The sequence below is a fragment of the Cyclopterus lumpus genome, chromosome 6 (genome assembly GCF_009769545.1).
Source record: "Cyclopterus lumpus isolate fCycLum1 chromosome 6, fCycLum1.pri, whole genome shotgun sequence".
Taxonomy (NCBI): domain Eukaryota; kingdom Metazoa; phylum Chordata; class Actinopteri; order Perciformes; family Cyclopteridae; genus Cyclopterus; species Cyclopterus lumpus.
The window spans coordinates 20795575-20823487 of NC_046971.1; the positions used below are offsets into that span (position 1 = coordinate 20795575).

Here is a 27913-nt window from a genome sequence, read left to right on the forward strand (position 1 = left end):
GGTGAATAGTGTACTTTTTACTGAACTATGTAGTAACTTTGCAGATATTATCACTTTTTTTTAATACATTAAATACATCATATCAATATATCAGTGAGACATAATTTGTCTCCAGGGGAAGATTCACAAGCTACCCAGCAAAGTAATGTATATTACAAACATGAATATAGGCCAACATTTAGATGAGCCCTACCAGCTCCAGCACTAAAGCGCTGAAAACATTTATAGTACAATAATATATGTTGTTTTAAAATACTCCATTCTGCAGTATGAGTACTTTTGGTACTTGGAATCACAAAACACGGGACGTGTTATATTGATGCTAACATTTTTGTATTTAAGTAACATTTTGCAGAACTTTTACACTGTGGTATTGCTATTTTAAGTAAAGTGAAAGGCCTGTGTAGTTCTTCCACCGCTGCTTGCCAGTATGCAGGGTACATTCTGACTCGTCACAGGAGGAAATGCCAGGACTCTTAATGTCAGACAGTTGAATGGAATTCATTCACCATTCATTTTATTGTCTACACCTGTGCCTTTACTGTCACATGTCCAAGATGTCTTCCACTTTATAGGCATATACGCTGAGTTTAAATCAGTGCCTATTTTTCTGAGCCCGTCCATGTGTCTGTTGAATGGAACTTTCTTTTATGTCACTAACCTCAAAGTGGCACGTGAACTCAAATAGCTGAAGGTCCATCTTGAGAGCGACCACCTGCTCTCCTCCCAGTGGTCTCCTGGCGACAGGGGGTGAGCTAGAATCTAGTACACCCTAGATGGTTAATTATTGCCTGTGGTCTGATTGTAAATTCATCAAAATTGTCAATATGCTTTTTTTCCAAGCTGCAGCCATCGTAGATGGAAAGTAAGTCACATCTTTTTTTCAACCCTCCTGGAGATTCTTGGGCTCCATAATTTTTACATTAATTGCAGGCTATTTGGAGAAAGAAAACAACTAAGCCAATACAACGTGTGGACCTCAAAGAAGCAAGATATATACCTTATATATACCTTATTTATACCTTATATATACCTTATTTTGTTTCTGTTTTGATGTTGCTTTTTTACCCCCTCCTACACTTTATTTAAATCTCACATACAAAAAAATGACGGAATATTAAAAAATAATAAAAGCATAGCTCTGTAGTTCAAATCGTATTACAATAAAACAATAACACATTTGTTGTTCTCTCTTGCTTTTCATTAGTTTCAGATATTTCATAAATTGAGCACATTTTCAGACGCTATCTATAGCTGACTGTGACGTCATGACGCCAAACAGGAACGTGCGTCGAACACCGGAAGTTGAATTATCAGCTGATCCTGCTTGCTGTTGTTGATGCCTGAAGTTGCTGTTGTTTGGACACTGTGTTGCTCTTATCTGCGCCTGACATTGGAGACAAATTAAACCCGAGCGAAGGACACGGTGGACATTTACCGGCAGACGAGCTTATGAGTGACGAGTTTCACTGCGAGGAGTTTGCGCACAAGCGGCACGAGAGCTAGCGCCAACGCGTGAGTCTGAGTGGAGAGGAAAGAAGAAAAACAGCCGACGGCTCTGCGTGCTTTCTTTGTTTATGTCGTGCCTGCCTGAACCGCAGTATTCATTTTCTTTGTCTTGAATGTAGACTTATTTTCTGCACCTACGTCATTTATATGTATATTTATGCTTTCTTACCATTGCGCGCCGGGCAGCTAGCTCGTCAACTCACGTTCACCCGTAGTGACAGATGACTGGAGCGACCCGTGAGAGTCATCGGGCTTTGAGACGTTATCTCTCGTGCCTCTATTTCGTGTAGGTGTGTATCGCTGTGTCCGTTGCCCCGTTGGTCAGTCTGGAGACCCAGAACAGCACTGTGACCCAACAAGGACACGTGTGGTCCGTTTGTTTATTCCTGACGACGAATCGAGATACTTCACTGTTTTTTGTTTTCCCCGTATCGATCTGAAACCACAGGACCAGGTGGTAGGTTAACTGACAGCTGTCCTTGTAGGTTTAGGTTGGCTCGCACGTTGCATCATTTGTTTGTGTGCAAGCTGTCCGACTTTGCTGGGTAACTTGTTAAACTGTTGTTTAAAACGTGTTCAGTCTAAGGTGGCTCTGTGAATGTCATTGTTTATATTGTTTTTACATGCTTTTTTATTTTCACATGACATGTGATAAACTGGCCTCCTTTTACCGCAACCCATAGTTTGAGGAGCTGTTTGATGCTAACTAGTAGAGTTATGAATTGAAATAGCCATCTGAAACTATTCAGACTGTGCTGTGACCGGGGACAGACAGGGGAGAGAAAGGGTTCCACAGAGGGTCCCGTTGTGTCTTGAGGTGAGCTGCCCTCCACTACTTGCCAATGCTGGACCTGGAGGTGGTGCCTGAGAGATCACTAGGAAATGAGCAATGGGAATTTGCCTTAGGTGAGTTGTACAAGTTCTGTAAAGACGGAGCAAGCCATTTTTTAAATGATTTTCCTGGCATCTTCATATTATTGCTAACTGTTGCTGACTAAAGCTTTTTAATTTACTTTTGTTTGTCTGTGTTTTCAGGGATGCCATTGGCCCAGGCCATCTCTATTCTGCAGAAACACTGCCGCATCATCAAAAATGTCCAGGTGCTATACAGTGAACAGGTGAGATGGCCAGCTGTCTGTCTTTCTTATGTGTTCTTTCTGTCAGTCACACAACTATGTAAATCAGCTCGTTTAAGAACACCATTCTGGATGGCAGTACAAGGTTGCTTGAGGCTTTCCTGTGTGGCAATAGCAATTCAAGTAAAACCCCAAATATTTGGATTTTTACAATATATTTAGTACAATTTCTGTATTTGGTCAAATATTGTAGTGCTGTGCATTTAGGCATGTGTTGTCAATACATAGTGTTTCCACCAGAGAGTACTGACAGGTTTATGTTTAAGATATTAGTGTCATGCTCTTATCTTGGTTACAATTCTTAAAAAATACATCAAAGGATCTCAAAAAAAGTTTGTAATGTGTCTTTGTATGAAAACAATTGATTTGGGCTGATATATCATTATCGCATTTTTCATTAAAAAAAACAAAAGCAAGCATCTGCCTCAAAAATGTATTATCTTGTCAAGCTATAATATAGGAAATGATTTCCCAGTTTCAGTAGCAATAACTAAAGTTAGTTAGGTAGGTTGTTATGACAGCACCATGAATTTTAGATTCAATATTTATTCAAGAACAACTGGAAGCATTTCATGTTAACATGTATGACACCATGGGATGTCGTATGTGTATGTGTACAGATTGTATAGCCCTCTGAGGCAAATTTGTAAATTGCGATGATTTTGGGCTATACAAAATAAACTGAATTGAATTGAAATATGAAACGCATAAATTTTTTTCAATTGTTCTTGTTTTAAATCTTGGTGTGTGCCTTGGTTCTCTTGAGTTAAGTAGAACAAATGCTGATTTTAATTGTTTGTCATCTGCATCTCTGTTCATGAGGACCTCTATGTTCATTAATTAGTTAACTAGTTTGTTTATCTCCCCTCCAGACACCACTCAACCATGACCTCATACTGAACTTGACTCAGGATGGGATCAAACTGCTGTTTGATGCCACAAATCAGAGACTCAAGGTGAACATTGTGGATTTTAAGAGACTTAAAGGTGCGGAATTTCAAATGCAGAGCATATGTGTGATTCCCTCCATGGTGCTAACAGTAATGGCAACAGTGCTGACGGAGGTAACAGTGTTTACCTGGGGGGGGGGGGGGGGGGGGGGGATAGAAGGCTGGGCAACGTTAACCGTGATTTAACTTTGAGTTACACTCCAGATATTAAGAAGAGAGGACTGTGGTATTTCGCCACAGTTATTTATAAGCAGCATCTGACAAATACACTATACTTCTCTAACCTTGTTATTGCCGTTTAATTGACTAATTGTACTGTACCCATTGTGCCCTGACCTTTTTCATCTTTCTGAGGGACAGGTGATTGAAGTGTATGACCTGAGCAAAGTCAAGTTGAAATACTGGTGAGTAGATATGATAATAATCAGAATAATTAGAAACTTGTTGAATGACAACCGATGCAGCAAGTATAAAACCATCTTTTTATACAGCCTTTCTACAGGCACGGATCTATATATTGGTCTTTGCATGTTTACAGTGTCCATTTTATGTTGCCACAGAGAAAGTTTTTAACTACAAGTCAGGGCTTCTCTCACATATACAGCTACTTATTGAAAGGTGTCGCAGTAATTGAGTCCACCTGCGTTAATGTGTTTCTTAAACTCTGTGTGTTTGATTATCTTTCATATAGATAGATGTAATGTGTGTGTGTGTGTGTGTGTGTTTCAGTGGAGTCCATTTCAACTCTCAGGCAATTGCTCCCACAATAGAGCAAATAGACCAGTCATTTGGAGCTACGCACCCTGGAGGTACTTAAGCATAAGCACATTAACGATGTCTCACAAATGACCCTACACTTTGATCTCATTCATCTCTTTTATGAAATCCTTTCCTCTTCGTTTGTCTGTGTCCAGTTTACAACGCTGCAGAGCAGTTGTTCCATCTCAACTTTCGAGGCCTGTCTTTCTCCTTCCAGCTGGATTCATGGAATGAAGCTCCAAAATATGAGGTGAGAATCAATTTGCTCGTCATCCAGTTGTAGAAGAGCTGAGAGGCCGTTTCCTCACATCCCAGGGGAATCGAGGCAGCCTTGTGGTTGGAGTGATTACCCTTCATATGGAAAATTAAATGTGAGGTCATGCTTTATGTTCACACTGAGCATGTGCTTTAATTGCTGTCAGCCTGATGCTGTGATGATTAATAACATGGGAGTGAATGAAGAAACTATATCCTTGTTGAGAATGTGATTGTCTGCCTGGTTATCTTAAGCACGTCAGTTTTCCGAAATGCTTAGAAACGTGATCCTCATCACACCCCAGGATGGCAGATTCTGAAAAATATAAAGTAACTAAGACGAATCTCAAAATGCACCAAGTAAGAATTCCAATGTTCGTCTATTGAGATGTCAGACTCATTGCACTGTTATGTAAACAGTGCTAATCTGACTGATGTAGGACGTTTAAAGACGTGGGTTAGCTCAAGCTTCATGAGTTCATGATTATTCGCGACAACAGAGCTTAAAATTCAGATTCTCAAGACAATATGACTTGTCATTTTGTAACACCAAATCTGCGAGCTGCATTATACATAGTGTTTTAGCCTTTGTGGATTTGATTTTGGATTGAGGTTTGTTTACATAGACAGATGTTTCACTGTTTGTATGGGACAGCTGTGGATGTCTTGGGTGATGCTGTCATGAACCAGCTGCTCTGCCGTCTGCTCCGTTGAGATCATGTCTGGCCCATTTATTGAGATCCACAACAGGCTGCAAGATGGTCTTCTTGCAGCCTGTTGTGGATGTTTGTCTTGATCTGCAAATACATGAACTGTTAGGCTTTAAAAGTGATAGCTGATAGCTTAACATAGTGATAGCTTAAAGCAGCAAATCCCATTGTGAAAAGTATGTTTTACCCTATCACGGTGGAGAAGTTTACACTGCTGACCGGGACTGTCAGGGCAATGGCAGCCAGCAGGCTCATTGTTGGGTACATAACACCAAACTCATCATATTTTGAGGAGAGTTCTGCCAGTATGGCCAGATGTGTCTTGTTCTGAAAAGGTAAATACAGTACATACATAAATACATTACATTAATTAATAGATAGATACAATACAGTACATAGAGAATGAAAAAGGGATTATTTCAGTTTTCTCTACAGAACATTCCTAAAACCAAAAAGAAAACTGAAATAATCCCTATGTACTGTATTGTGTATATATCTATTAATTACTATAATGTAATTATGTATGTACTGTATTTACTTACTTACCAAGATCAGTCACAAAAGGATTCATGTTGCATTACGCTCAGAGCATAATCCGACCCCCTTTTGAAACGTGGTTACTTTATGTTGCATTTTTGAAAGAATAATTTGTTCCTATTTCCCATTAAACTTAATTAATGCTGAAAATGTTAAAGCTAATAATCTTGAAACTTTCTTCAGTAAATAAATCTTAAAATACTACGGATAGCTTTAAAAAAACAAACACATTTCTTAAAGCCTGCAATGGTTTGCTTGAATTCAATACCAGAATGATTAATATGCAGCCATTTGACATCTCTTGTGCTTAGTGGTGATGATACAACTTGGAAATACACAAATAATCAGCACAGAAATTAAATTTGGATTCCTTCCATTTTAATTGGATACTGAACCCTTCTCAGATTAAAAATGGCCACCCGATTGGAATAAGTGTGACCAATCAGTAATGCGCTTTTACCTTTTGAACATGGGTATTTCTTTATGTCAGTCATAGTGTTATGACTGAATGATCGCATCTCTCTACCAAGGAAAATGTTTTTCTGCAAGTTGTTGTTAATGTGCACACACAAACACAGTACCAGTCCCATACTACTCCCAGTTGTTTTGCCTTGGCAGCCTAACTTTGCCATGGGTTTGGCCTCCCTGCAGATTCCACATGGGGCCATGGTCAAGAGGATGCACATCTACACTGGCAACAACCTGCAAGAAACAAGGTAATGCACACACACATGCATATACACAGACTAGGCGTCTCTTATGGAAGACATACCTATAACAGAGAGTATACAGAGTTTATTTATTCTAAAAATAGACACCAATGAGGACGTTTAAGCTCCATCTAAATCTGCATCAAACTACTCGCAGCAAACCAACTCACTGAAATCTGTTTACCAAAAACATTTTTGGCAGCATTGAAGCAACCTCTTGTGAAAGAAGTAGCTTATCACTGATTAAAGGAATACTTCAAACCACAAATTCTGCATTAGTATATCCATTACTCACCCCCTCCCCTGTTAGCTAAAATTAGTGAAGGGAACTTTGTTTTACTCGCATGCCACACTGTGAACAAACATAGCGTCTTTGCTGAAACCTCACTATTTAAAAAAAAAGGCCACATAAACAATCTCATTCTTGCGCAGACGCGCTACTCATCCGTGGGAGTCTGAAGTATTTTAAATGATGAGCTTCCAGAGAAGTTTATTTATATATATATATATATATATATATATATATATATATATATATATATATATATATACATATATATATACACCAAACAACAGCAAGTGGCATGATTCTGTGGAGTTTCCCAAATTGAACGTGTGACAAACTGAACTGTTGGTCCTCAGGGCTCCCGTGATGCCGTTGGCTTGTTTCCTTGGTAACATCTTTGCAGAGAGTGTTGATGTCCTGAGAGATGGTGCAGGGCCTCTGGGGCTCAAACTCCACCTTCTCACTGCAGGTAACAAATATCTCTGTGTCCGAGGACCAGATTTATGATTATGATCATCGTGTGTCCAAGTGTTTTCCTCACCTATCCTCATATTTTTTTGTTCAAATATAAGCCATATTGATCACAATACATGTGCCTCCACTGCAGACTAATTGGATTACTATTTAATGTTTGTAAAATAATGTAACCCTAAACACATATTTAGCTGCGCGTACCTTAGTAGGCTGTGTATTTATCTAGCTCTATGGTAAACATAAAAAACAATTGTGTCCAACAGTCCACTCTCAGGAGACGATCAATGTCACTGATATGCAGACGGACCATAGATGTTTGATTTACTTTATAGAATAACAGCTGCAATGTTGGGCATTGAGCTTGTTCAAGGTGAGGTACTTTTAGGGAAGAAATTACAGAAAAGAAGTCCGTGGTGAAGCTTAGTATGTTACTGCTGATGATGGCGAGGAGCCCAAGACCCAGCTATTAGAGGTGGGTTGTATGAGGTACTTGATATGTTTATGTTTTTTTTGTCATTTATCCGGAGATGAAATCATTTCCTGTTCTGTTCTATTGTAATGTGAGTGCAGGCTGCGGTCCAGGTGTGATGGCTGATGCTAAAGTGAGGTCCCTCGAAAGGAGCATCTACTTTGGAGATTCCTGTCAAGATGTACTGGGTGCTTTGGGCTCGCCACATAAAGTCTTCTACAAGTCTGAGGACAAGGTAGAAAAACTGTTTCTTATCGTGTTTTTATGTGTTGTTGTTGGAATTACTTGTGTTATCATCACTATGCCCTGAAAATAATCTCAAAGAGGAAATCTATTAATAACTTAACTTGTGTGCATCCCTTTTAAAGAGCTACTCTGATGTCCTGAGAGGAAAACATTGTATGTGTCAAAAACTTCCATACAATGGTATATTAATATTATTAACACAATCCGTCCTGATCATAACTACAAAATTACCATTCGTTTTCAGAATTTTAACCCATTTAATGCCAAGTTTACACACGTCACAGGAGTTGACATATGTCAACGATAAGCACCAGCACTGATGTTGCCAGTGGAGACCAAGAAAATAAAATGTATTTGCCCCACAACATTATAAAAGGCTCAATCTGCTGGAAAATAGTAACAACTAAATTGTTCAAACCGAGGCTCTAGATTGAACGATGTATATAAAAGAATGCAGGATTTGCTGCTGTGATGGCAGTTAGACCAAACATTTTGGTTTTATTGGGTTTCAATAGGGGCCTTTGTGTCCTTAAGTCTGAGTGTTGGAATTTTAACTTCACAGGTTATTAAAGACATATTATAGCTGATTTTAATTAATAAAAACAAAAAGATACCCTTGCCAAAATATGCCATATGCATCAACACACTCAGAACTATTGAAACATTAAGAATGAAAGAAAGCCAAAATGTCCCTGGTGATTAGAAATTATATATACTACTTTTATACATACTACTTATATTGAGAGTTGATTAACTAACTGTGTGATCTGAAAGTAGTCAACTGCGACACACCAAATTAGCATTATCACCCAACTCGGGTGTCTTCAGCTTATTGATCTGGTTTTATGAAAATAAATGTACTTTTTTTGTTTAATCTCACCTACCCTTTTCAGTAGCAACAAGCTAAATAACTGATAAAGCCACTGTACACTACCTGCACAGCAACAAACAGCGAGCTTTCTGTAAGAATTTCACAGATAAAAAAAGCCAGTCATGTTTCAGTTATTGCCAAAAATAACTAAATTCAAATGTTTCTTGGTATCTGCATTAATAGTGAAGACATATATTATATTGATCCTGTACATCTTCATATGCTGTTGTTTATTTTAGATGAAGATCCACTCTCCGTCACCCCACAAGCAGGTTCCTTCTAAATGTAACGACTACTTCTTCAACTACTTCACCCTCGGAGTGGTGCGTAAGCTCGGCCTCGGCTTGTTTGTTTGCATAATTTTGTATTCTTCAGTTATGGTGTTTTTAATCTAGTTGTAGTCATACAATGATTTTCTTTAAGACATTTCATTTGGGGAAGAAATGACAGAAAAGAAGTCTGTGGTGAAGCTTAGTATGTTACTGTGATGATGGCGAGGAGCCAAGACCCAGCTATTAGAGGTGGGTTGTATGAGGTACTTCTCCATAGTTGGTGTATTACTACCTACAGAAGATGATGGTCGGCACGCCACTAGTTTGGAGAAGCAGACAAGAGTACCAGCAAGGGAGCGAAGCAAAGTACTGCTGTGGGCTGTACTTTAACCACCTAAAAAAAAATCTATATCATTGAATGCCATATTTATAATATTTTCTCCCCTTGCAGTCAGACAGCCCTATCTGACGCGACACTAAAGCCCTTATATCCATCTATGCTCCTTTAACAAAAACAGTAGTTTTACCTCCTACAAATCTTACGGTCTACCGCCGTTTCCGTACAGGTACCTCTGCCTGTTTCTCCAAACTGAGGGCATGCCGACCGCCATCTACTGTAGGAAAAACGCCACTTCATAGAATCCTAAATTATCCCTTTTTAATGTCACATTTTTAGTTGATGGATAATACAAAACTGAATTGAATTGCATTATATATACATCAGTAAGTGCACTTCAGCTGAAGTGCATTGAAGTATTTATTACAGGACTATTGAACTGCATTACATTCTCCTTCTGGTCAGGGTGAAGTCTGTTTCAGTCATTCTGCACTGAAACAGACTGTCAGTTGGTCTTCAGATCCTCTGAACGAGAAGCTGAAGCATCTTCTCTAATAATGGCTGGTAATAATGAATGGCTTTTGGGATGTGTCTACTCGCCCCGCTGTTTGCAGTAAATAGGACTGTAATAAGCTGGTCTTGACAAACAGCAAAAGTTTGTGGTTTCTTATTTGTTCAGGATATCCTGTTTGACTCTGCAACTCACCTGGTTAAGAAGTTTGTCCTCCATACCAACTACCCCGGCCATTACAACTTCAATATGTAAATATCTTTCTGTCTAGTTACTTGTTTCTGTGTGTCAATGTGAAATGTGCCATGTGGTGAGAGGGTAAAGGTGCTGTGTGCACACTTAGGGTTTAAAGTGAACAACATTTTTTTTAAATAAAGGTTTTATAATAAAGAATGAATGAAAATATAATAATTAAAACTCCTCAATCAAGCTACATCCTACATGTTAACAGCTAGCGAGCAAAGATGGGCAGAAGGTGCGAGCAAAATAGATCCAAAAAAGGTATATACTGTGTGCTCTGCTTTCGGCTATCTGCTGGTTAATTGAAATACAGTGTGTGTGTGTATATGTATATGCATATGTGTGTGTATATATATATATATATATATATATATATATATATATGAGAGAGAGAGAGAGGCTCAGATAGTGCAGTAAGGCTGCACATGACAACATTGGAGAATGCACTGTAATGTATAGCTTACTGAATTCCTGTTTATTGGTATGATGTCAAATTATCTGTACACGTGATGGAAATTAACTGAACCGTTGCAACCCTAATACTGCACCATCTATGTGTAATTATCTGCATCCAGAACTGATATTAAGTTATCCCTTTATATCTCTAGTTGTACTGTAGCATCTCTGCACTTTGTTTAATTTTCTGTGCTTTTGTTTACGTTTTTTCTGTCATCACAGATATCATCGATGTGACTTTAAGATTCCACTTGTCATTAAGAAAGGTGAGACACTTATCAGGCATACATCTCTCAAAGAATGAACCATGTGTGTCTCAGTGGGAATGTTATGTTTATTTGTAATAATCCTCTCATGTAACGCCAGTTACTCTGTGTTTGTGTCTCTGCCCTCCAGAAGGAGCCGATTCTCAGACAGAGGACTGCATGTTAACAACCTACAGCAAGGTCAGTTCTACACAGCATTTATTTGTTGTAAGTTCACAAGGTGATGCTATGGCAGGGCTGTAACGTCTGACATGGTGTCTTGGCCTGGTGTCTTTATCAGTGAGTTCAGCTTTCTAATTTGGACTCTACCACTGTTTGTCTTTCTCTGGCATCTCTAAAACCTGCTCTCCGTATTGGAGTAAACCATTGGTTTCATGTCCATCAAAGCTGGATTTTATGACATCTTCTGATGTTACTGCAGAGGAAGTCATTTAATGAAAGTCTTGTGATATCACTTTCATCCACTAAAAACAAACAATAAATGTGTCCTTCACTACAACGTCGTCTATCGAAATATATATTGTGCCATCGGAAACAGCAGTTCTTTCACCTGGAAGCTTTTTACAACCACAGTCTGGTTGTTGTTCCCTTAATAACCCTTTTGTGGTCAGGTCCTGGGACCTTGTGAGGGCAGTAGATGAACAAGACTTTTTAATCTACTGCCACTGAAGTTGTCTCTTGAATTGTCCGTTAACTTTCTTGCTCCTCTGTCAGTGGGATCAGATTCAGGAACTGCTCGGTCACCCGATGGAGAAACCTGTCGTGCTCCACAGGTACAAAAACATGCTCCTGCAACTACAGAGACAAAACATATTATATTTATATATAATGTTATTGTAAATGTGTCCATATACATTTTAAGATAATTAGTTGACTTATTTTTGTTGTTGGTTTACAATTATAACATTCAAGCTGCAACATTTTCATAGCAAACTTTGTTTGGACATTATCCAAATGAGTGGCTGCTCTCAGATCAGATGTTTGTGTTTGATAGATCCTCATCAGCCAATAACACCAACCCCTTTGGCTCTACCTTCTGCTTTGGACTGCAGAGGATGATCTTTGAGGTCAGAACACGTATCACTGTGGCAGTACAATGTGTGTGAAACCATAGTTAATGTGGCAATATTTAAGATTTCATTCCTGATTGATTTGGCATCACCCTATTTACTAAAGAGGTAACAGCAAATGTGGTTTAATACTACAAACTAACTATTACTACTATTACAAGTATACAAAGTCAGGCAATAATTTTTCCGTCACTCGTGAGCAACCGTCATCCAATGTTATGCTGCACATGGCATGAGTCCACGAGCAGTCTGCGAAAGTGAAAGTAGTTTGTTACCTTGCTGAGAAGTTGAAGGTGTGCAGCTTGTCGCCTGCCAGGAACGTTGCCACAGACACCCAGTTAATTATCCTGCAAACATTTGAACAATGTAATGATTTATAAGTGGGCCGTAGGCTCAATCACCATTGTATCACCTCATTTGGCGATAGATGGTGACTATCAACACATTTATTATAATGAACATTTTCGAGATTGCCACATAAACAAACTGTTGTCTGTATAGCCCTGTGTGTTTAATGCACTTATTGTAAGTCGCTTTGGATAAAAGTGTCAGCTAAATGACATGTAATGCAATGTAATATAGCCGCTCACTTACAGTTATGGAAGTGTTTATTTTTTAAATTGCAAGCATGTCAAAAATGTACTATGAAATGCATAGAAATTCTGAAACTGACATTTGGCATTTTTAGCAACGATATTATAACAAAAGTGCAAACTCACAGGTCAGAAGTAGACCAGAATGTGATCTTTGTATTTTGCCTGCAATCTTAATTTATATATAGTTTTATCTGAGGCGATTTTCAAGGTCATCGTGCAGAAGGTCAATTAGATGGCATTTGTTACTCCATAAATAATACTGGTATGCCATATTAATAGAGGAGTACACTTAAAGATATGACCTAAACCAAAGTCTCATTAAATAAATTGTAAATAGAACTTTGCCTCAGTTTGCTTGAAACTGTATTTTTGAAACAAAGCCTTGGTAATGGATGTTGTGTTTGAACTCTGTAGTTTTTCCTGAATATTTCAACTCCATACCTTTTGTATGTAATCCATTCCATTGTAACACATACGCTCTCCATCCCTCTTCCTCAGGTGATGCAGAATAACCACATAGCATCAGTGACCCTGTATGGTGCTCATCGGACCACAAGTCAAGCTCGACCTGAGTCCAGCAGTAGTTCCCACTGAACAAGTAACCAGAACCACATCCCATTCTGGCCTGTCCTGAGTCTAGTATCTCTGCTGACTGAACCTCTAACCCAGAGCCAGATTCATAACCAAGCAGACCAAAACAACGTAATTCATACCAAGCTCAGATGCTACTCATTGAACAGACCCACGACCAGAATCCAGAATTTCACCAGTCACACCTGATACTTATCAACTTTTCCTGGTGGGTCCTAAGACTTACTCTCCCAATCAGACACACCCGGTCGGCATAGTGAACCCAACCCAGACTTTCCCAGGAACCAGGATCCAGTGACACGGTTGCAGTGCTGGACCGCTGATGCTTCTCAAAATGATGTCTCGGTTGTGTGGGAATATCACGCTGGTGCTGCAAACTGACATGCTGAAGAAAATCTATGCTCAAGTAGAGCTCAGCTATTTCCTGTTTCCATCCAGTGACTCCGTTTGCCCAGGACCACAGAAGAATAGTTTGGGCAGCATGCTTCCACCAGTAAGATGTAATGGCAGCCTGTATTGGACAATAACCTCCATCACATTGTGGTGAGAGGATCAGCATTTAATTATCATCTGCAACAAATCTCTATGTAAACTGCTGTGGCCAAAGTCTTGAAACAAACTCTCGCTTGACACACTGAATAAACATCAAACAACCACACTGCCAGCTCAACCAGTACCGCCTGTCTTCCTGCCACAACTTAAGAACCAGGCCAAACTGGCTCAATCAAAACACGGACATGTTTAAACTGCAAGCACGAAACCCGTCCAGCCCAACCAAGAGTCAACAGAGCCAAACACGTTGGAAGCTGCAGAAGACTTGTTAACCAGAAACATGTCACCCTCTGGGTTTGTGGCACAGAACACATCCACAATGGCCGGTTGACCAGATGTGAAGCCTCTCCAGTCAGAACAGTCCAAGTGTTGTCATCATATCGTCTCCCTCTTAAACCGTCTTACTCACAAGTCTTCCGACTTTCTTCAGTACACAGTCGTAAACACTATTAACCCACCACAGCTGTTGTTATTTGCAACTCTAGATGTTGACGTGACTGTCTCTTTACCTTAATTCAAACACACAGGCAGATAATTAGACCCTTCACTATCAGATCAACATTTATTTATAATACAAGAAAGCTGGTTTATCTTTTTTCTTAGCGCTATAAAGTGCAAAACAAACATGGAGACATGCAGGCATGACACAAGGAGTTGCATGAACTTGGCAGATGCTTTTGAATGAGAGGAAACTTCTTATAAGCACAAACTGGCAACCTGTTTTGTTTATTTGATCCTGTATGTTGTGAGGGGCAAAGACTTGTTTTATTTTTCTCTGCCCAGCTTCATTCATTCACACCACAACCATTTTCATTGTGTTCTCTTTTTGCATTTGCACTAATATACACCTTTTTTACTTGATTGGTTCATTGCGCCCTATCCTCAGAGAGCTCAAGCTTAGTCAGAAGACAGGTCCTCCCATGGTGCATGTTGTATGCACTCATCTCCCTTTCTCCTCTACATCTGATTGATGCATCAAAACTCATCCCTCAGCAATGTCTGCATTTATTGTTGAATTGCCAAATGCTTCAGCCAAAGACGATTCAGGATGATTTCATTCGATCAGCGGACATTATCACTGTAGTCTCTTTTCTCTACACCTGTCCCATGGAGAGAGTCGTTTGTTGGCTGTCTCCCTTTTCTTGTGTCTTTTATGTCACACCTGCACATTGCAGTCATTGCCGCGGTAACGCCTCTACATTCAGCACCTGGTCTCTGTAACTGCTGACAGTAATTACACAAGCCGTGAATAGCTGACTTGTGCGTGTGTTTTGAAACCAATCAGCCTGTCTTTCATCAGGGTTTGGTTCCAGCCAGAGACGCATTTACAATAGTAGGAGTCTCTTGTACAGTTGTTGTCAGAGAGCTGTAATTTAACAAATTGCTCTGTGAATTCATTACATTTAAACCCATTTAGAAAATGGGTTTAACCATCATTCCTTCATCATAACATTTGCTTCCCTCCAAATGTCTGAATTTTGAATATTTTTTCCTCCTACGCATTTGAATAAACTGTGTATTAATTTGAATACACACATTCTCTTTTATTGTCCATTGATACAAATTTCATTTCATTTTTTTATTCTTTACTATTGCTGAATTTATGATTGCTTCTAATGGCACATCTGCAGGCATCAGGGTTGAAGTCAGGGCCCATATACGTGCCAAAATGTTGAGAGCAGCTGGGGAATTGAGAGCATACAATGCCAAAGCTGCTTGAAGAGGGATTCCAGTATTTTTAAGATTGGCATGACGATATTTAGTTTTGTTTATCGAGCAGCTTAAAGTGAGCGACGTGTTCAAACTGGCTTCATTGTGGCATTTTATTTTGTTTCTATTAGGAGGGTCATCTATATGTTCTTTGACAACCACAACTGACTCAATCGATTGGTTGAAACAAATTGCATCACAGTGTGAGTTAGCTTGTAACCAGCAGCATCCACAGGAAATAGCCAAACAACTGTTCCTGTGGTTTCTTACCATACAGATGACCATGAGAAGACCTCATTTAAGAGCAGCTGAAGAAATTACATTCTGTGCTGTGTAAAACCAGGTAGTTTGGCTGTTCTAAGAATTTTTTTTTTTTTTTAATGCATTCAGGCCCTGAGTCTTCGGGCTGATAATGTACAAATGCTGTAAATAGTTGAGTGCTCTTAGTCTGGTGTCATTTTATCTACATGATCTTATTGGCTTGGCAATGACACAACTGACTCGGGCTTAATATTTCCCCCTTAAATCACAACTGACTCATTAACAAGCACTGGAAGTCTTTATTTTATGTTGAACTCCAGATCACTCAGTATTGAAACCGTTTATTGTACAATGCTAAAAGACTGCAAGTACACAGAAGTGTTGGGTGCCAGGAGAGAGCCCTGCTACAGCTCTGCTTGAACTGTGACTGCAAGGTGTTACATTTCAATCCACAGAAACCTCCTTAAAATAAAAAAAGCTCTATTTATGCAGGCAGGGAAAACTTCCTCACATATTGACTGGAAGAGAACTGGTTGATTTGGAGTTTAGCTTTGGCATGTTGCTAGATTTCTACTTGTTTACACTAGAACATGGGTTTCGTTGGCTGAAGCCAGATTGTGTCCTAGTTGAGGGGATTGGGTTTCGGGAAGCATTAGATATGGATGTTTTATAGTCTGGTATCTTATACTTGGATCCCACAAGCTATAGCTAATGTTTTAAGATGAATCTAACAAATAAACTCATGTTCTTCTTGAGCTCCCAGTTTAAGATGTTCCAGAGCAATAGCTGTCCACTAATGTCTAAAAGATCCCAACTACTGCTCTGGTTTATGTGCAGGTAAATATGAGAAGATCAATGAAACAAACTGCCGAATAGTGTGCCTCATCTCCCACCAAGCTTGTCTTTTACTTCCATCTCTATCGCCTCTGTACAAAGGAATCTCGTTGTACACACAGTTTGCGAGTGTGTTTGTGTGTGTGTGTGGCCGTCTGTCATTTTAGTTTTCCTTTCACCTGCAGAGAATGGCTGGCTGGGTTGCGTTCGCCACGACAAGGATAGGTTTTCAGGTTGATTTGATTTTCTTTTTCACCTTGGGTTTTGCTCCTTAGGAAACAGATAATGTGAAAAAACAGAAACAGTAGGGGCAGCAGTAAATCATGCTCGATGAATTTAGAGAAACTCAGCCCAGCACAATATACATTATATAATTCACTTAATACAAGCAAAACAATTCTACTCATTAATCCAGTTTTGGCCAAGTCAGCCCACTACCAATGGTCCGTGCTGTGAGGTGCATTGTTACTGAGATGCTGAGATATGGGGTGCTGGGTAGTTTGTCTCATCCAAACTCAGGTGGATTAATCACATTCTTGTTATTCAAAAAATGTTAAGCGAGATAAGGTCTGCGTGGCTTTTTAAATGTCATCGTTTTTTTTATTTAATTGAATGCAGGAATTAATGATTGTCGTAACCAGATCGTTGTAATTCGTAAAGGACGGATTCAGTATAGTGTAATGGTATTTTCATATTAATGCTTTGTATTGTCTGTTCTTGGTATCATATATTCTGTTTCCCATCTCACATACATGTATGCTCCTCAGAATATTTTTTTGTGGAATCAGTATATTGTAAACCCATTTCTGGAAATGGGAGAGTTGTACTTAATTAACAATTGTGAAATTCCTTGGAATGTGGCATTTTTCTATTTTGAATACTATAACTTTGTGTATAAAGAATAAGTACATTTATTCAGCATGTCCACTGAAAAATGGCAATACCAATACGGTGCAAAGCGAAGGACTAGGTTGACTGAATTCTTTGCTCCACCAAAATACGTTTGACTGCATATTGATGACGCTTGTTGAGTCGCTACTGCTGTGTAATCTCTGAACAACTCCAATGTGACATTTGGACTATTATTAAATCAAATGCCCACTATTCATTGACGTCAACGTTCATTTTCTGTGTGTGCAACAGGATATGAAAAATATAATAAAAATGTGAATGTGTAAAAGACTATGGCTTTTATTTCTTAGTTTGCACAACCTTGACACTGTTACTTGGTAAGTACTGTATGTCGTAAACATTTCCTACCAAAGTAAGTATAATGTGTAAATGTTAAAATAAAAGTATTGTATTTTACAAAAAAGCAAAAGTTTAGAATGGCATCAAATTGCCACAAAAAATATTAAATGTATATGTTGTAAGAACATTCTTGTCAAAAATAATTTAGTCAATATTATGTCTATATGAAGTCATGAAATAGTCATAGTATAGTTTATTCAGTCATTAATAACATAGTATGGCAACACATGTCATTATATACTATGTCATGAAGAGTTGCAAAAAGTCATACTATAGAGGCAAAAGAAACATCACAAAAATCAATACTTAGGTTGGTATGTCAAGTTAAATGTCCAAAAGACAAAAATCATAGTGTAGCATTCCCAGAAATAGCCATAGTATAGTGGTAAAAGGTAATTAAAAGTAATTTCATCATATTTTGAAAAAAGATAATAATGTGCCAACAAAACATAACAAATATTTTTTAATGAAGTCATAGTTTAGTATGTTATAAAAAAGTCGTAGGGAATGTCTGAAAAAAATCATGGCATAATATATCTTAACAGAATCTCAAAATAATACATACATAGGGGTTAGTGAAATGTCGGAATACATCTTCACCATGCTGGTGTATCGCAGGTGGGAGAGTGTGTGGGAGATCTGGTGTGCAGGATTTTACCGTTATCTATCATGGTTGTAGCATATTAGATAGAAACCACGAGAAGAAAGACACTTCTTCAGGTTCTTGCTTCTCAGGTCGGCTGAATGTCCTCTCACACGGAGCGGCTCGCAGTGGGCCTTCAAACCGGCAGAGCGTCCACTATCCATAAGTTGTATTTATTCAATTAACCCTGGCCAGGTTGTGGAGGCCACCATTCAACATAGACCAGAGTAGAAGTGTAGAAGAGCTGTTTCCCCTGACGGCTTCTTGCTTTATTTTCTTGAGGAAGGGACTGCAGTGTATGGCGGGAACAGCAAACATTTAACCTTATTTTACAGAATTTGTAGTTACTTACAGTCTATTTAATTCTCCCATATTAGAAAGCTGGACTATCTCAACTGCTGAACAGTGCCAAACTGTTTGATGTGGAACACTTATTAAAACCTGATCAATTAATCATAGAATGAATCAAGCAATTGATATACATTGATATACATTGTTGCCATGACACAGAAAGACATATATATAATCTCAACAAGCTAGAGACAAGCTATGGAGGGGAAGAAAGTCCCTCCCCCCTCTTGAACAGACAGGTGGTCTGTGTTTCCAAGGAAACATGCAGGTACAACAATCAATTTCCCTGTTATATGAAAAGAAAATAAATGTTGGTTATCATGGATGTAACTATACTTATTATCTATAAACTCCAATGTTTTCACTGTTTGTTTGAGTTATGGGAAAGACACACATTGAGTCAGCAATGTATGATCAGAACAAGATTAGAGTAAATGCAAATAAAACTGTTAACAATCAATTTGTGAATGTCTACATAAGTAAATGTGTTAATCTGAAGTAGATTACATATCTATACACAACATACAAGGATTAACTAATACACGGCTTTAGTATGCATTCAAATTTCGGTATACAATCTCTCGGGACACAAAATATGCATGTATGGAAATGTGGCAGGATCTTACCAAATTATTAATAAAAAAGGATAAGCCTATTTATTAGCATGAGTAATCATGAGTGATACGATTAGTTATATAAATTAAAATTGACTAAAATTATTTATTTAAAGATGTGGATTATATCACAAGGAGACACAGTCTTGGAGAGAGGTCAGAAGAAGGTCCAAACCCCACATGTCAGGGTATATTGCGTCAAGGCTTAAGTAATCAAGTCCTTTATTCACAACCAGAAATGTGGAGTCAAAAATACCTTATAGGCTCAGCCTGAACGGTTTGAGTATCATGATTGACCCAAAGTCTTATATTGAGTCTATCCAGGCGCATGGTAAATTGAGTCCAGTTGGATATAGTTTATTAGTTAATATTTAGTCATTGTTGTATCGGATACAAGCGGCCAAAATGAGCTTCCTCCGTAGGGTGGCCGGGCTCAGCCTTAGAGATAGGGTAAGGAGCTCGGACATCAGGGGGGAGCTTGGAGTCGAGTCGCTGCTCCTTCGTGTCGAAAGGAGTCAGCTGAGGTGGTTCGGGCATCTAGTCAGGATGCCTCCTGGACGCCTCCCATTAGAGGTTTTCCGGGCACGTCCAACTGGTAGGAGGCCCCGGGGAAGACCGAGGACACGCTGGAGGTATTATATCTCCCGGCTGGCCTTGGAACGCCTCGGGATCCCCCAGAATGAGCTGGAAAGTGTTGCGGGTGAGAGGGAAGCCTGGGTCGGCCTGCTGAACCTGCTGCCACCGCGACCCGACCCCGGATAAGCGGCTGATAATGGATGGATGGATGGATGTTGTATTTACCACATTTCAGTTGTATCCTCTCTCTGTTGACATTCACTACAAACATGTTATAAGATAGTCATCAAACAAAGTATTAGTCCAAAGTATGTCCAGAATTAGTCATGAGAAAGTCATTGTATAGTATGTCGGTAAAAATGTCTTAGGCTATTTTTCATTTCCCGATTATGTGCCTCTTCAATTTCTTGCTCCATTGCAAGGATATCCCAGTTCCTAAAATGAAGGAATTGGAGCGAGCGATGACATACAGCTGGAATAATCTCAATGTAACAGTTCCTTTTTTGTATCCATAAGTTGTTCATGATGATCAGAGGCACGACGATGCAAATGTTCTGTCATTCACAGTTTTACTTTACTTTTGAAATGAAGTAAAGAGTTTTAAAGAAGAATTAGACAGAAATAAAATAAAAATTACACAAAACAAATTATTGTAGCATTTAATAAGTGCGTTCACATGAAAGTACACAGGCCTGACTCCTCAAATGTCAGGCTTTGTCACAAACATTAACTCGAGGTTTTGCGTGTGCTATGGTCCCAGCTGGTTCCCATTTTGGCTTCGTTTGTTGTTTCTCCAGGGAACAGATAATCTAACTGTTCATTCGTACCTCAATCCGGCTCAATGGAGTGAAAAACATCTCTTCACCGTGAGAACACAACAAAATCTCTCTACCAGTCTTGGCTGTCCACACCAGTCTGATGTGAGTCGGTATATTATGCGAATGCTGACGTCTCAGAAACACAGATGCTTTCACGCTTGGATGGGGTTAAACCAGCTAACCACACGTCAGTTATGTTTTCCTTGTGGATCTTACTGTGTCTCTGAGTAAACAATTATAACACAATACATTCTGAAGATTACACATTCAATAGTCTTCTCACAATCTTCTATGTAAATCAAGGTCTTGCTGCCTGTATGTTCATTGTGTGATCATACAGATGGGCTTCAGTGGCAAAAGCCCAAATTCTCTTCTCTTCCCTTACTGAAAAATCTGAAGCACATTAGACCTTTGCCAATTCATTTCCCCAAAGACGATCTACCATCTTGGATAAAGTCTCATATGACTCAACTGTGCTTTTGAAGACATCGCAAGCCTTTCTAGTTGGCCAAAGATTCTGCTTTTTAACCATTCTGTCCTCACTAGGGCTCTTGCAGATCCCAATGGGCCCTGCAAGGAGTCACTAATGTGTGATAAACACCTGCTTATCAACATAATCCTTCTCTTCTCCCGCCGTTTCTCCCATCTTATCCTTCCACTTAAAGGGCCAGGATGTCTGACGCGTCCTGTTGTGGCAGCTCAGTCTGGGGTCGTGCAGGAGGTTCCACATAAGCCAGATCTGAGGAACACTGAGGCTGTGAACAACCATGAGTTCCCTGTAAAAACAGGGGTCAAACGTCTGAAGGTGGGGTGCTGCAGATGGCCGGGGAATTCCGAAGGTCCGAAAGCCCTGATGGCGTGATGGTTTGACGCCAATCAGCTGGAGGCACATTCCTAGAAAGACATCATCAATGGGGAACAACTCCACCTGGAATTGAAGCAAAACAATGTGAAGCAAAACATTTTTAAAACAGACATACAACAATATTAAAACTGTCAAACTTTGAAGTACCTGTTGACAGGCAGAGCTCAGTCTCCGAGCTGTATGTCCCGACATGACAAACCCTCCTCCTCCAGCGTAATTTGGGTACAAACCTCCTCCATAAACAAACTCTGGCACAAAGTATTTGGAATTGCGCCTTCGAATTGGTTTAGCATGGATAATAATATCACCTACAAACAGATCCTGGTCTGACTTTTGACCTTGTAGCATCTCTAGTATATTCTCTACATTAACATAAACATCAGCATCGCCCTTGAAGATGAATCTGTATAAAAAGAGATAATTGGAAAAGCATCAGATTAGTCACATAAGGCTAAGAATCAGATAAACTCTTAATTTAGGCCTGTAAACACTGACTTGACATGAGGACAGCTGCTGTTAACCCATTTGAGAAAATGTGTTTCCTTCAGCGTCAGGTTGAAGAAGGTGTCTTCAAAGTCCCAAAGCAGGATATCCCCAAAGGTTTGACTCTCGTAGGTCATGAGCCGATCCCAGAGAGGCAGAGCAGTCCGATTCCTGGGCACCCCCAGCAGGAAAACAGTCCGGATGGACACACCATTTTGAAAGAGTCCCTCTTTACCCCAGGTCCGACGTACCACCTAAACATAATTAAGTGCAGAGAGGAAGAGAACATTTGGTTGAGCAGAAAGAATTCAATAAATTAAATGTTAGGTTAAAATATGTGTTAAACTTGTGACAACCCTCCCTGCCTGTTACTTAGTTTGTGTAGCTGTTTTCCCTGCAGGGATTGGAGGTATTCTTGGCAGGGGGTCACTATTAAAATGGCAACTTAACACACAACCTAGTGTGGCCATATAGCCCCTAAGGCGGGGCTATATGGCCAAGATCTTTTCACAATACAAGTTATTTAATATCTCCATATATCACAACATAGCACATTTCAGCAGCGTGTTAGCAATAACATATGTACTCATCAAGCAGACACAGAACAATAATACCATTCATCTGAGACATGTTTATCAAATGTAAGTCCAATATTCACTCTACTCGTATCTCTAGATTTGGTCTCCACCAACTCCTGAAGGAAATATCAGGCTCTTTAGCTGCTGATTGCTCCACTGCGTTCACCAGCTAGTTGCTAACTGGGTCCGTCTGCAGTTCAGTGCTGGGCTGGTAGAGCACAGTGGGTTTATCAGAACTGTTCAACAGAAGGCAGCTGATGGCTGATGTTATGAACTACACTGAGAACAGTGAGAGTGAACCAAACAGCAAAGAGGTGTGCTGGAAAACAAAATCAACAAGCTTTCTTATACACCAAATAGCTTGGGTGAAAAATACAGTCTCATTTCTGTACTGATTCACAGCCAATTTGACCAGTTATAAATATTTGTTTGGCAAAGGCCTTCATACAAAATGTATTATTTTACCTGACGTTTATCAAAATCTGCAGGGATAGATTTCACTGCAATGAGCATGTAGGGAGCAGTGGAAGTCCCTTTAATTCCTCCTTCTCCTTCTTCCTCCTCCTCCGCTCCTCCAATGTGACATTTCTCTGGCTGGTCTATGAGCAGCTTAAAGTTTCTGTTGTCCTTTTCTCTCAGATAGCCATCAAAGTCAAATGGTGGCAACGTAGGCAGGGGCTTGCTAGCGGTCGGGACTGCATTTTTCCGTAGAGACTTGGAATTCCCCTTAGATTTGACCTGACGTTTGACCTTGGACTGAGGAGGTTTGACCTTGGACTGAGGAGGTTTGGACTTGGACTGGGGTTTGCAGGGAGGCAGATGTGGTTCTGAAGGGTTAGATGGGATCTGCTAATTAGGAAAAATTATGTGAGACAAAAGATGGAGGACATTTCTGAACTTGTAATCTTAATGAACATATCAAGTATGATGTGCAAAAGAAGTATAAAACCTAAAAATCTAAAATTACATTGAAAACTAGCATCATCCTTTCTGTTTATGCTGCTTCATGTTGATCTCTTCCAGGTTAATTATAAAATGTGTTGCATCCTCTGTGGATCAGTACAGATGGTCATTCACACACACATAAATACAAACACACTGTGTGTACATATATTGATGCACTCTTCATATGCAGTATGCATATCCACACAGCACACACTGTACAGTGCTCTGACACTGGTTCTGGATTTCAGCTCAGCAGTAAACACTGTGGAAATGTCTCTACACACACTCTGTGAGTACAAAGAGCATCACAGCCTTATGTGGGCTGTGAACTCCCTAAATCTTATGAATGAGGACAAGACTAAACAATCATGAACACCTTAAGATCAGCACGTGATCCGATGTGAGGTCCTGGGACAGGGATGTTGTATGTGTACAGATTGTAAAGCCCTCTGAGGAGAATTCATAATTTGTGATATTGGGCTATATAAAATAAACTGAAATTGAATTATCCTCATTTTACATTATGAAGATACTTTGGTTCTGATACCTACATGCAAACACGCACACACATTCATAACTTGAACCAGATCAGCTCATACCCCTGGAGACTCCTGGCCTGCTTTGGCTCTGCTAGCGCCAAGCAATGTCCTACTGGAGCTGGTAGAGCCATGGATCTCCAGCTTCCACACAGGCATGTCCCATCCAGAGGAGAGCACGACCTGGAAACATGGTTGGGATTTGATTGGACATGGGAAGTGGACATGTGATTTTAAATTATTTTTTTTGACTACCCCTTCTTGTGATTGGTTATATCCTTACCTGATGGGCATATAGCAGCAGACAGAATAGCACGAGTAGCAGCATCGTGCACAACACATCTGCCTTCACATGGAGGATTCTCCTTAGTGTCACCATCTTCAGTTCAGTATTGAACAGGAATGCAGTGGAATGGGGCTGGGGCAGTTCAAACCGCTTTGCAGACAGCAGGCAACTCTGCAGAATGTGAGGAGAAAATGTGGTGATTTTCACAGTTCGTCTGTAAAAACTCCTCTCACTGGATGCACGTCCATCGTGTCTGGCTCCATCCTCCCCTTCACCTCAGGCACCAAAGGGTGGGGGCATCCTGGACAACAACAACAACACATTTCCATTGCTTTAATGCTCCCTGTTGCAAAGATCATATTGTTACTTGTCTCTTCCCCCGTTTGTCTGTCCTAATAAGGAGGATGTACTGCCCAGGAAGCTATTTGTGAAACCCTCTCACATCTTGTCTCATACAATAAATGATCCTCCTTTTGTCGATGAAAGATTGTTTTTTCATGTTCCTGTGACAAAAAAAAAGAAAATTGAATGCAATATACATCTACTTTCTCCTCCATCTTTCTGAGCTTCTGAACATATGACCTGCTTCATATCACCTCGAAGTAGTAACCAGGACAAACACTATAATTAAAATAGAAATAATCCAAGACGTTGTTGTTTGCTGATGAATAGCAACACGTATTTGTCTTGATTCCCATCATTCATAACTCAGAAGGGGGAGTGTCTGTCTTATGTAAGGGAGAACAAGGGTACCAACTCTGTCGAAGAACACTGTGTCCAAACGTTCATGCCACTGGCAGACATCCCTTAATAACGCCCTGTTATATGCGTGACTGTCTAATCGAAGCTAATTATTTTAGAGCACACATTTCACACAAGCATGACGTCAGCGTCGCAAAACTTCTCGCGCAATCTACACAAAAAGTCGCCTGTCATTTCTTGACAAAAAACAACATATTTCGCGTGCTTTTACAAGTTTTGTAACTACAATTGCTCTGAAATGTTCCCTGGTTCATGCAAGTCATTCAAACTTACCAGACGAGTCGGAGGAGGACGTCAAACTGAAAACATCTGTGCTGATGTGTGAAACTGCAACACAGGCTCCACTCTGCACACAAAGACTGACAAAGACCCACTGAGAGAAGATGAGACTGTTCGCGCGCGCGCGTGTGTGCGTGTGCGTGCGCGTGTGCGTGTGTGTGTGTGTGTGTGTCGAGGCGAGGTTAGAAAAGTTACCTTTTTACGCCCGTCAGCTGCTGGCTGCGCTCATGGTTGCCTTCAAGTTCCGTAGGGAATATTCAAAGTCTAGACAATTATAAACTTTTGGTAATAATAAAATGAGTGACTTTCTTCGTGTATAATCAGCTAATCTCAGCTAAGCATTTCTTGTTGTCTGTTTTAGGTTTATCGTCTCTGTAAAAAAGGTGAGAAAAGTGACTCCAATCAAACAACAAACTGTAATTCCGAGGGATTGTCAGGGGCCCACTGGTCATTGCCTGAGATACACATCAACTGGGAAGAGACTCACAATTACCACAGAGAGACCTACATTATTATTAATTATTACAAAAAACTACAAAATCATCCAAAACAGAGAGACAGAGAGAGAACGATAACGTACGTGTGTCTATAGGAGAGGTGGTGGGGTATTTTGCATGTCTGGGCCCACTGTTTCAAAATCCGCCCATACCCATACCATGAATACTTATTGTCATATTCATGTAATGTGTTTATGTAACTTTGTAATGCTGTTCATTCTGTACACATGACATCTATTGCATCTGTCCATCCGGGGAGAGGGATCCTCCTCTGTTGCTCTCCTGAAGGTTTCTTCCCTTTTTTCCCTGTGAAAGGTTATTTTTGGGGAGTTTTTCCTGATTCGATGTGAGGTCCTGGGACAGGGATGTCGTATGTGTACAGATTGTAAAGCCCTCTGAGGAAAATTTGTAATTTGTGATATTGGGCTGTACAAAATAAACTGAATTGGAAACTGAATTGAAAATGAATATAACATATATTGTAAATTTAATTTAATACAAATGGCATAATTATTGGTAAAATAATTATAGCATGTACATGGTGTATATCATTCACCACGTTGAGTGCTTAATAAACTACCAGTCTGTCAATCCAAAATAGGTTATCAGAATATATTAGAATTTTTGAGCTAGTATTCAGATGAACAAGCAAACCAGGAGAACCTGAACGCAACATCTTCATACTTCATCCACGTGACTTAAAAAAGAGCGGAGCGACTTCAAGCCAGATGCCAACAAAGCAACTCGGGGGATAAAGGAAGGAGACGAGATGAATAAATAAGGTGCAGAGTGTGGATCTCTGAAGTTTTGATGATTAGTCATGTATTTGTATTGTAGTTTGGGTCTAGAAGGAAGAGATCAAGGCCAGCTAGATATTTCTTACTAGGTCAAGCAGCAGGCAAACGGGAGAGCACACACATGCAGACTCACAGCACGACCAGCAGTAATTTACGACTATAGACTGAGTCTACTGAACCAGTAGTGCCTAGTGAACATGTGTGCATCCAATCACTACACACAAAGTAGGAAAGTTGAGGTTGGAAAAGCGGAAAGTAAGAAGTGAACTTTTCTGCAAGGTTTCGGTCCTTACTGCTGGATGTAGGTTATGGTACAGCTTAAATTGACAAATAAATGATTTTAACAAATAGAAGAGCCTTGAAAATATGCAGCATAGCTTGCATGGCAGATGCATGCTCAAAACCTGGAAGCCACATTTTCCCAAATCGATTGGTGTGTCACCCATTGCTCATGCTGTGCAGCCACACTTTGTTCAACCCTGCTGAACCGTAACTTACATTCTAGCAGAGATCACCAAGAGTCCAAGGATACCAAATACGTACTTTTAAAACACAAGATCATTTAATAATAGTTTCTGCCACATACACAATTATACATTTACAATCTCTGTACCATCTACAGAAGTTAAACAAGTGATTATTTTCTTTGGCTCCAAACATCACACAAATGCACAACAGCTGGGAGCAGAGACTTGAGTCCAAATTAGCCGTCCCACAGAACTATAAGGGCCACCAGGGATTTCAACAGCATGACTCTCCACCTGAGAGCTGCTCTCTGTCTTGCTCCAGCTGTGGTCCCTCTAAACATCACTGTGTCAGCTCAGCTAAACAGTCAGGATGCCGATGTAGCAGATACTCCATTTTCTGTCTCAGTGGAAACGGTTTCTTCCCTGAAGTATAAACGTTTCTTAGACAAATATGCAACGTTACCTGGAAACCGTCTAGTCCACTGAAATTGCATTATATTTCTCTTAAGTACTGATGTGAGAGTAGGATGTGAGACGTATTATTTTGTTTTGCATGA

The 27913-nt window shown here is 39.8% G+C and overlaps 2 protein-coding genes across 6 annotated transcripts; one reads left to right on the top strand and one right to left on the bottom strand.

Moving 5' to 3' along the window:
* The first annotated feature begins 1296 nt into the window (after positions 1-1296).
* c6h16orf70 (chromosome 6 C16orf70 homolog) lies at positions 1297-15348 on the top strand. Of its 5 annotated transcripts, none has more exons than XM_034535697.1 (17): positions 1297-1966; positions 2259-2415; positions 2545-2627; positions 3518-3601; positions 3956-3999; positions 4325-4404; positions 4510-4604; positions 6475-6572; positions 7209-7321; positions 7897-8030; positions 9152-9235; positions 10201-10283; positions 10951-10994; positions 11125-11174; positions 11709-11767; positions 11989-12061; positions 13159-15348. In XM_034535697.1, the coding sequence occupies exons 2-17, from the start codon at positions 2352-2354 to the stop codon at positions 13252-13254; spliced, it is 1284 nt and encodes a 427-aa protein (XP_034391588.1). In that variant the 5' UTR covers positions 1297-1966; positions 2259-2351; the 3' UTR covers positions 13255-15348. The 5 variants fall into 5 exon arrangements, with proteins under 5 accessions (XP_034391588.1, XP_034391589.1, XP_034391590.1 ...); XM_034535698.1 differs by having other exon boundaries at positions 1297-1799; XM_034535699.1 differs by having other exon boundaries at positions 1297-1515.
* Positions 15349-20719: 5371 nt separating this feature from the next.
* Positions 20720-25749, bottom strand: b3gnt9 (UDP-GlcNAc:betaGal beta-1,3-N-acetylglucosaminyltransferase 9). Its single transcript, XM_034535696.1, has 7 exons — positions 25590-25749; positions 24552-24725; positions 24332-24451; positions 23253-23633; positions 22222-22463; positions 21874-22129; positions 20720-21789 (listed from the first exon to the last, which is right to left on the bottom strand). The coding sequence occupies exons 2-7, from the start codon at positions 24645-24647 to the stop codon at positions 21445-21447; spliced, it is 1440 nt and encodes a 479-aa protein (XP_034391587.1). The 5' UTR covers positions 24648-24725; positions 25590-25749; the 3' UTR covers positions 20720-21444.
* Positions 25750-27913: the final 2164 nt, after the last annotated feature.

What these genes read in the sequence shown, in the direction of transcription:
- b3gnt9 (XM_034535696.1), bottom strand. Translation starts at nt 24,647, where the DNA reads ATGGTGACACTAAGGAGAATCCTCCATGTGAAGGCAGATGTGTTGTGC. An exon ending in TGCTGCTATATGCCCATCAG is followed by an intron (nt 24,452 to 24,551) that starts GTAAGGATATAA and finishes CCATGTTTCCAG; the next exon opens with GTCGTGCTCTCCTCTGGATG. An exon ending in TGAGCTCTGCCTGTCAACAG is followed by an intron (nt 21,790 to 21,873) that starts GTACTTCAAAGT and finishes CTTCAATTCCAG; the next exon opens with GTGGAGTTGTTCCCCATTGA.
- c6h16orf70 (XM_034535697.1), top strand. Translation starts at nt 2,352, where the DNA reads ATGCTGGACCTGGAGGTGGTGCCTGAGAGATCACTAGGAAATGAGCAA. An exon ending in ACTCCACCTTCTCACTGCAG is followed by an intron (nt 7,322 to 7,896) that starts GTAACAAATATC and finishes ATGTGAGTGCAG; the next exon opens with GCTGCGGTCCAGGTGTGATG. An exon ending in AAACCTGTCGTGCTCCACAG is followed by an intron (nt 11,768 to 11,988) that starts GTACAAAAACAT and finishes TGTGTTTGATAG; the next exon opens with ATCCTCATCAGCCAATAACA.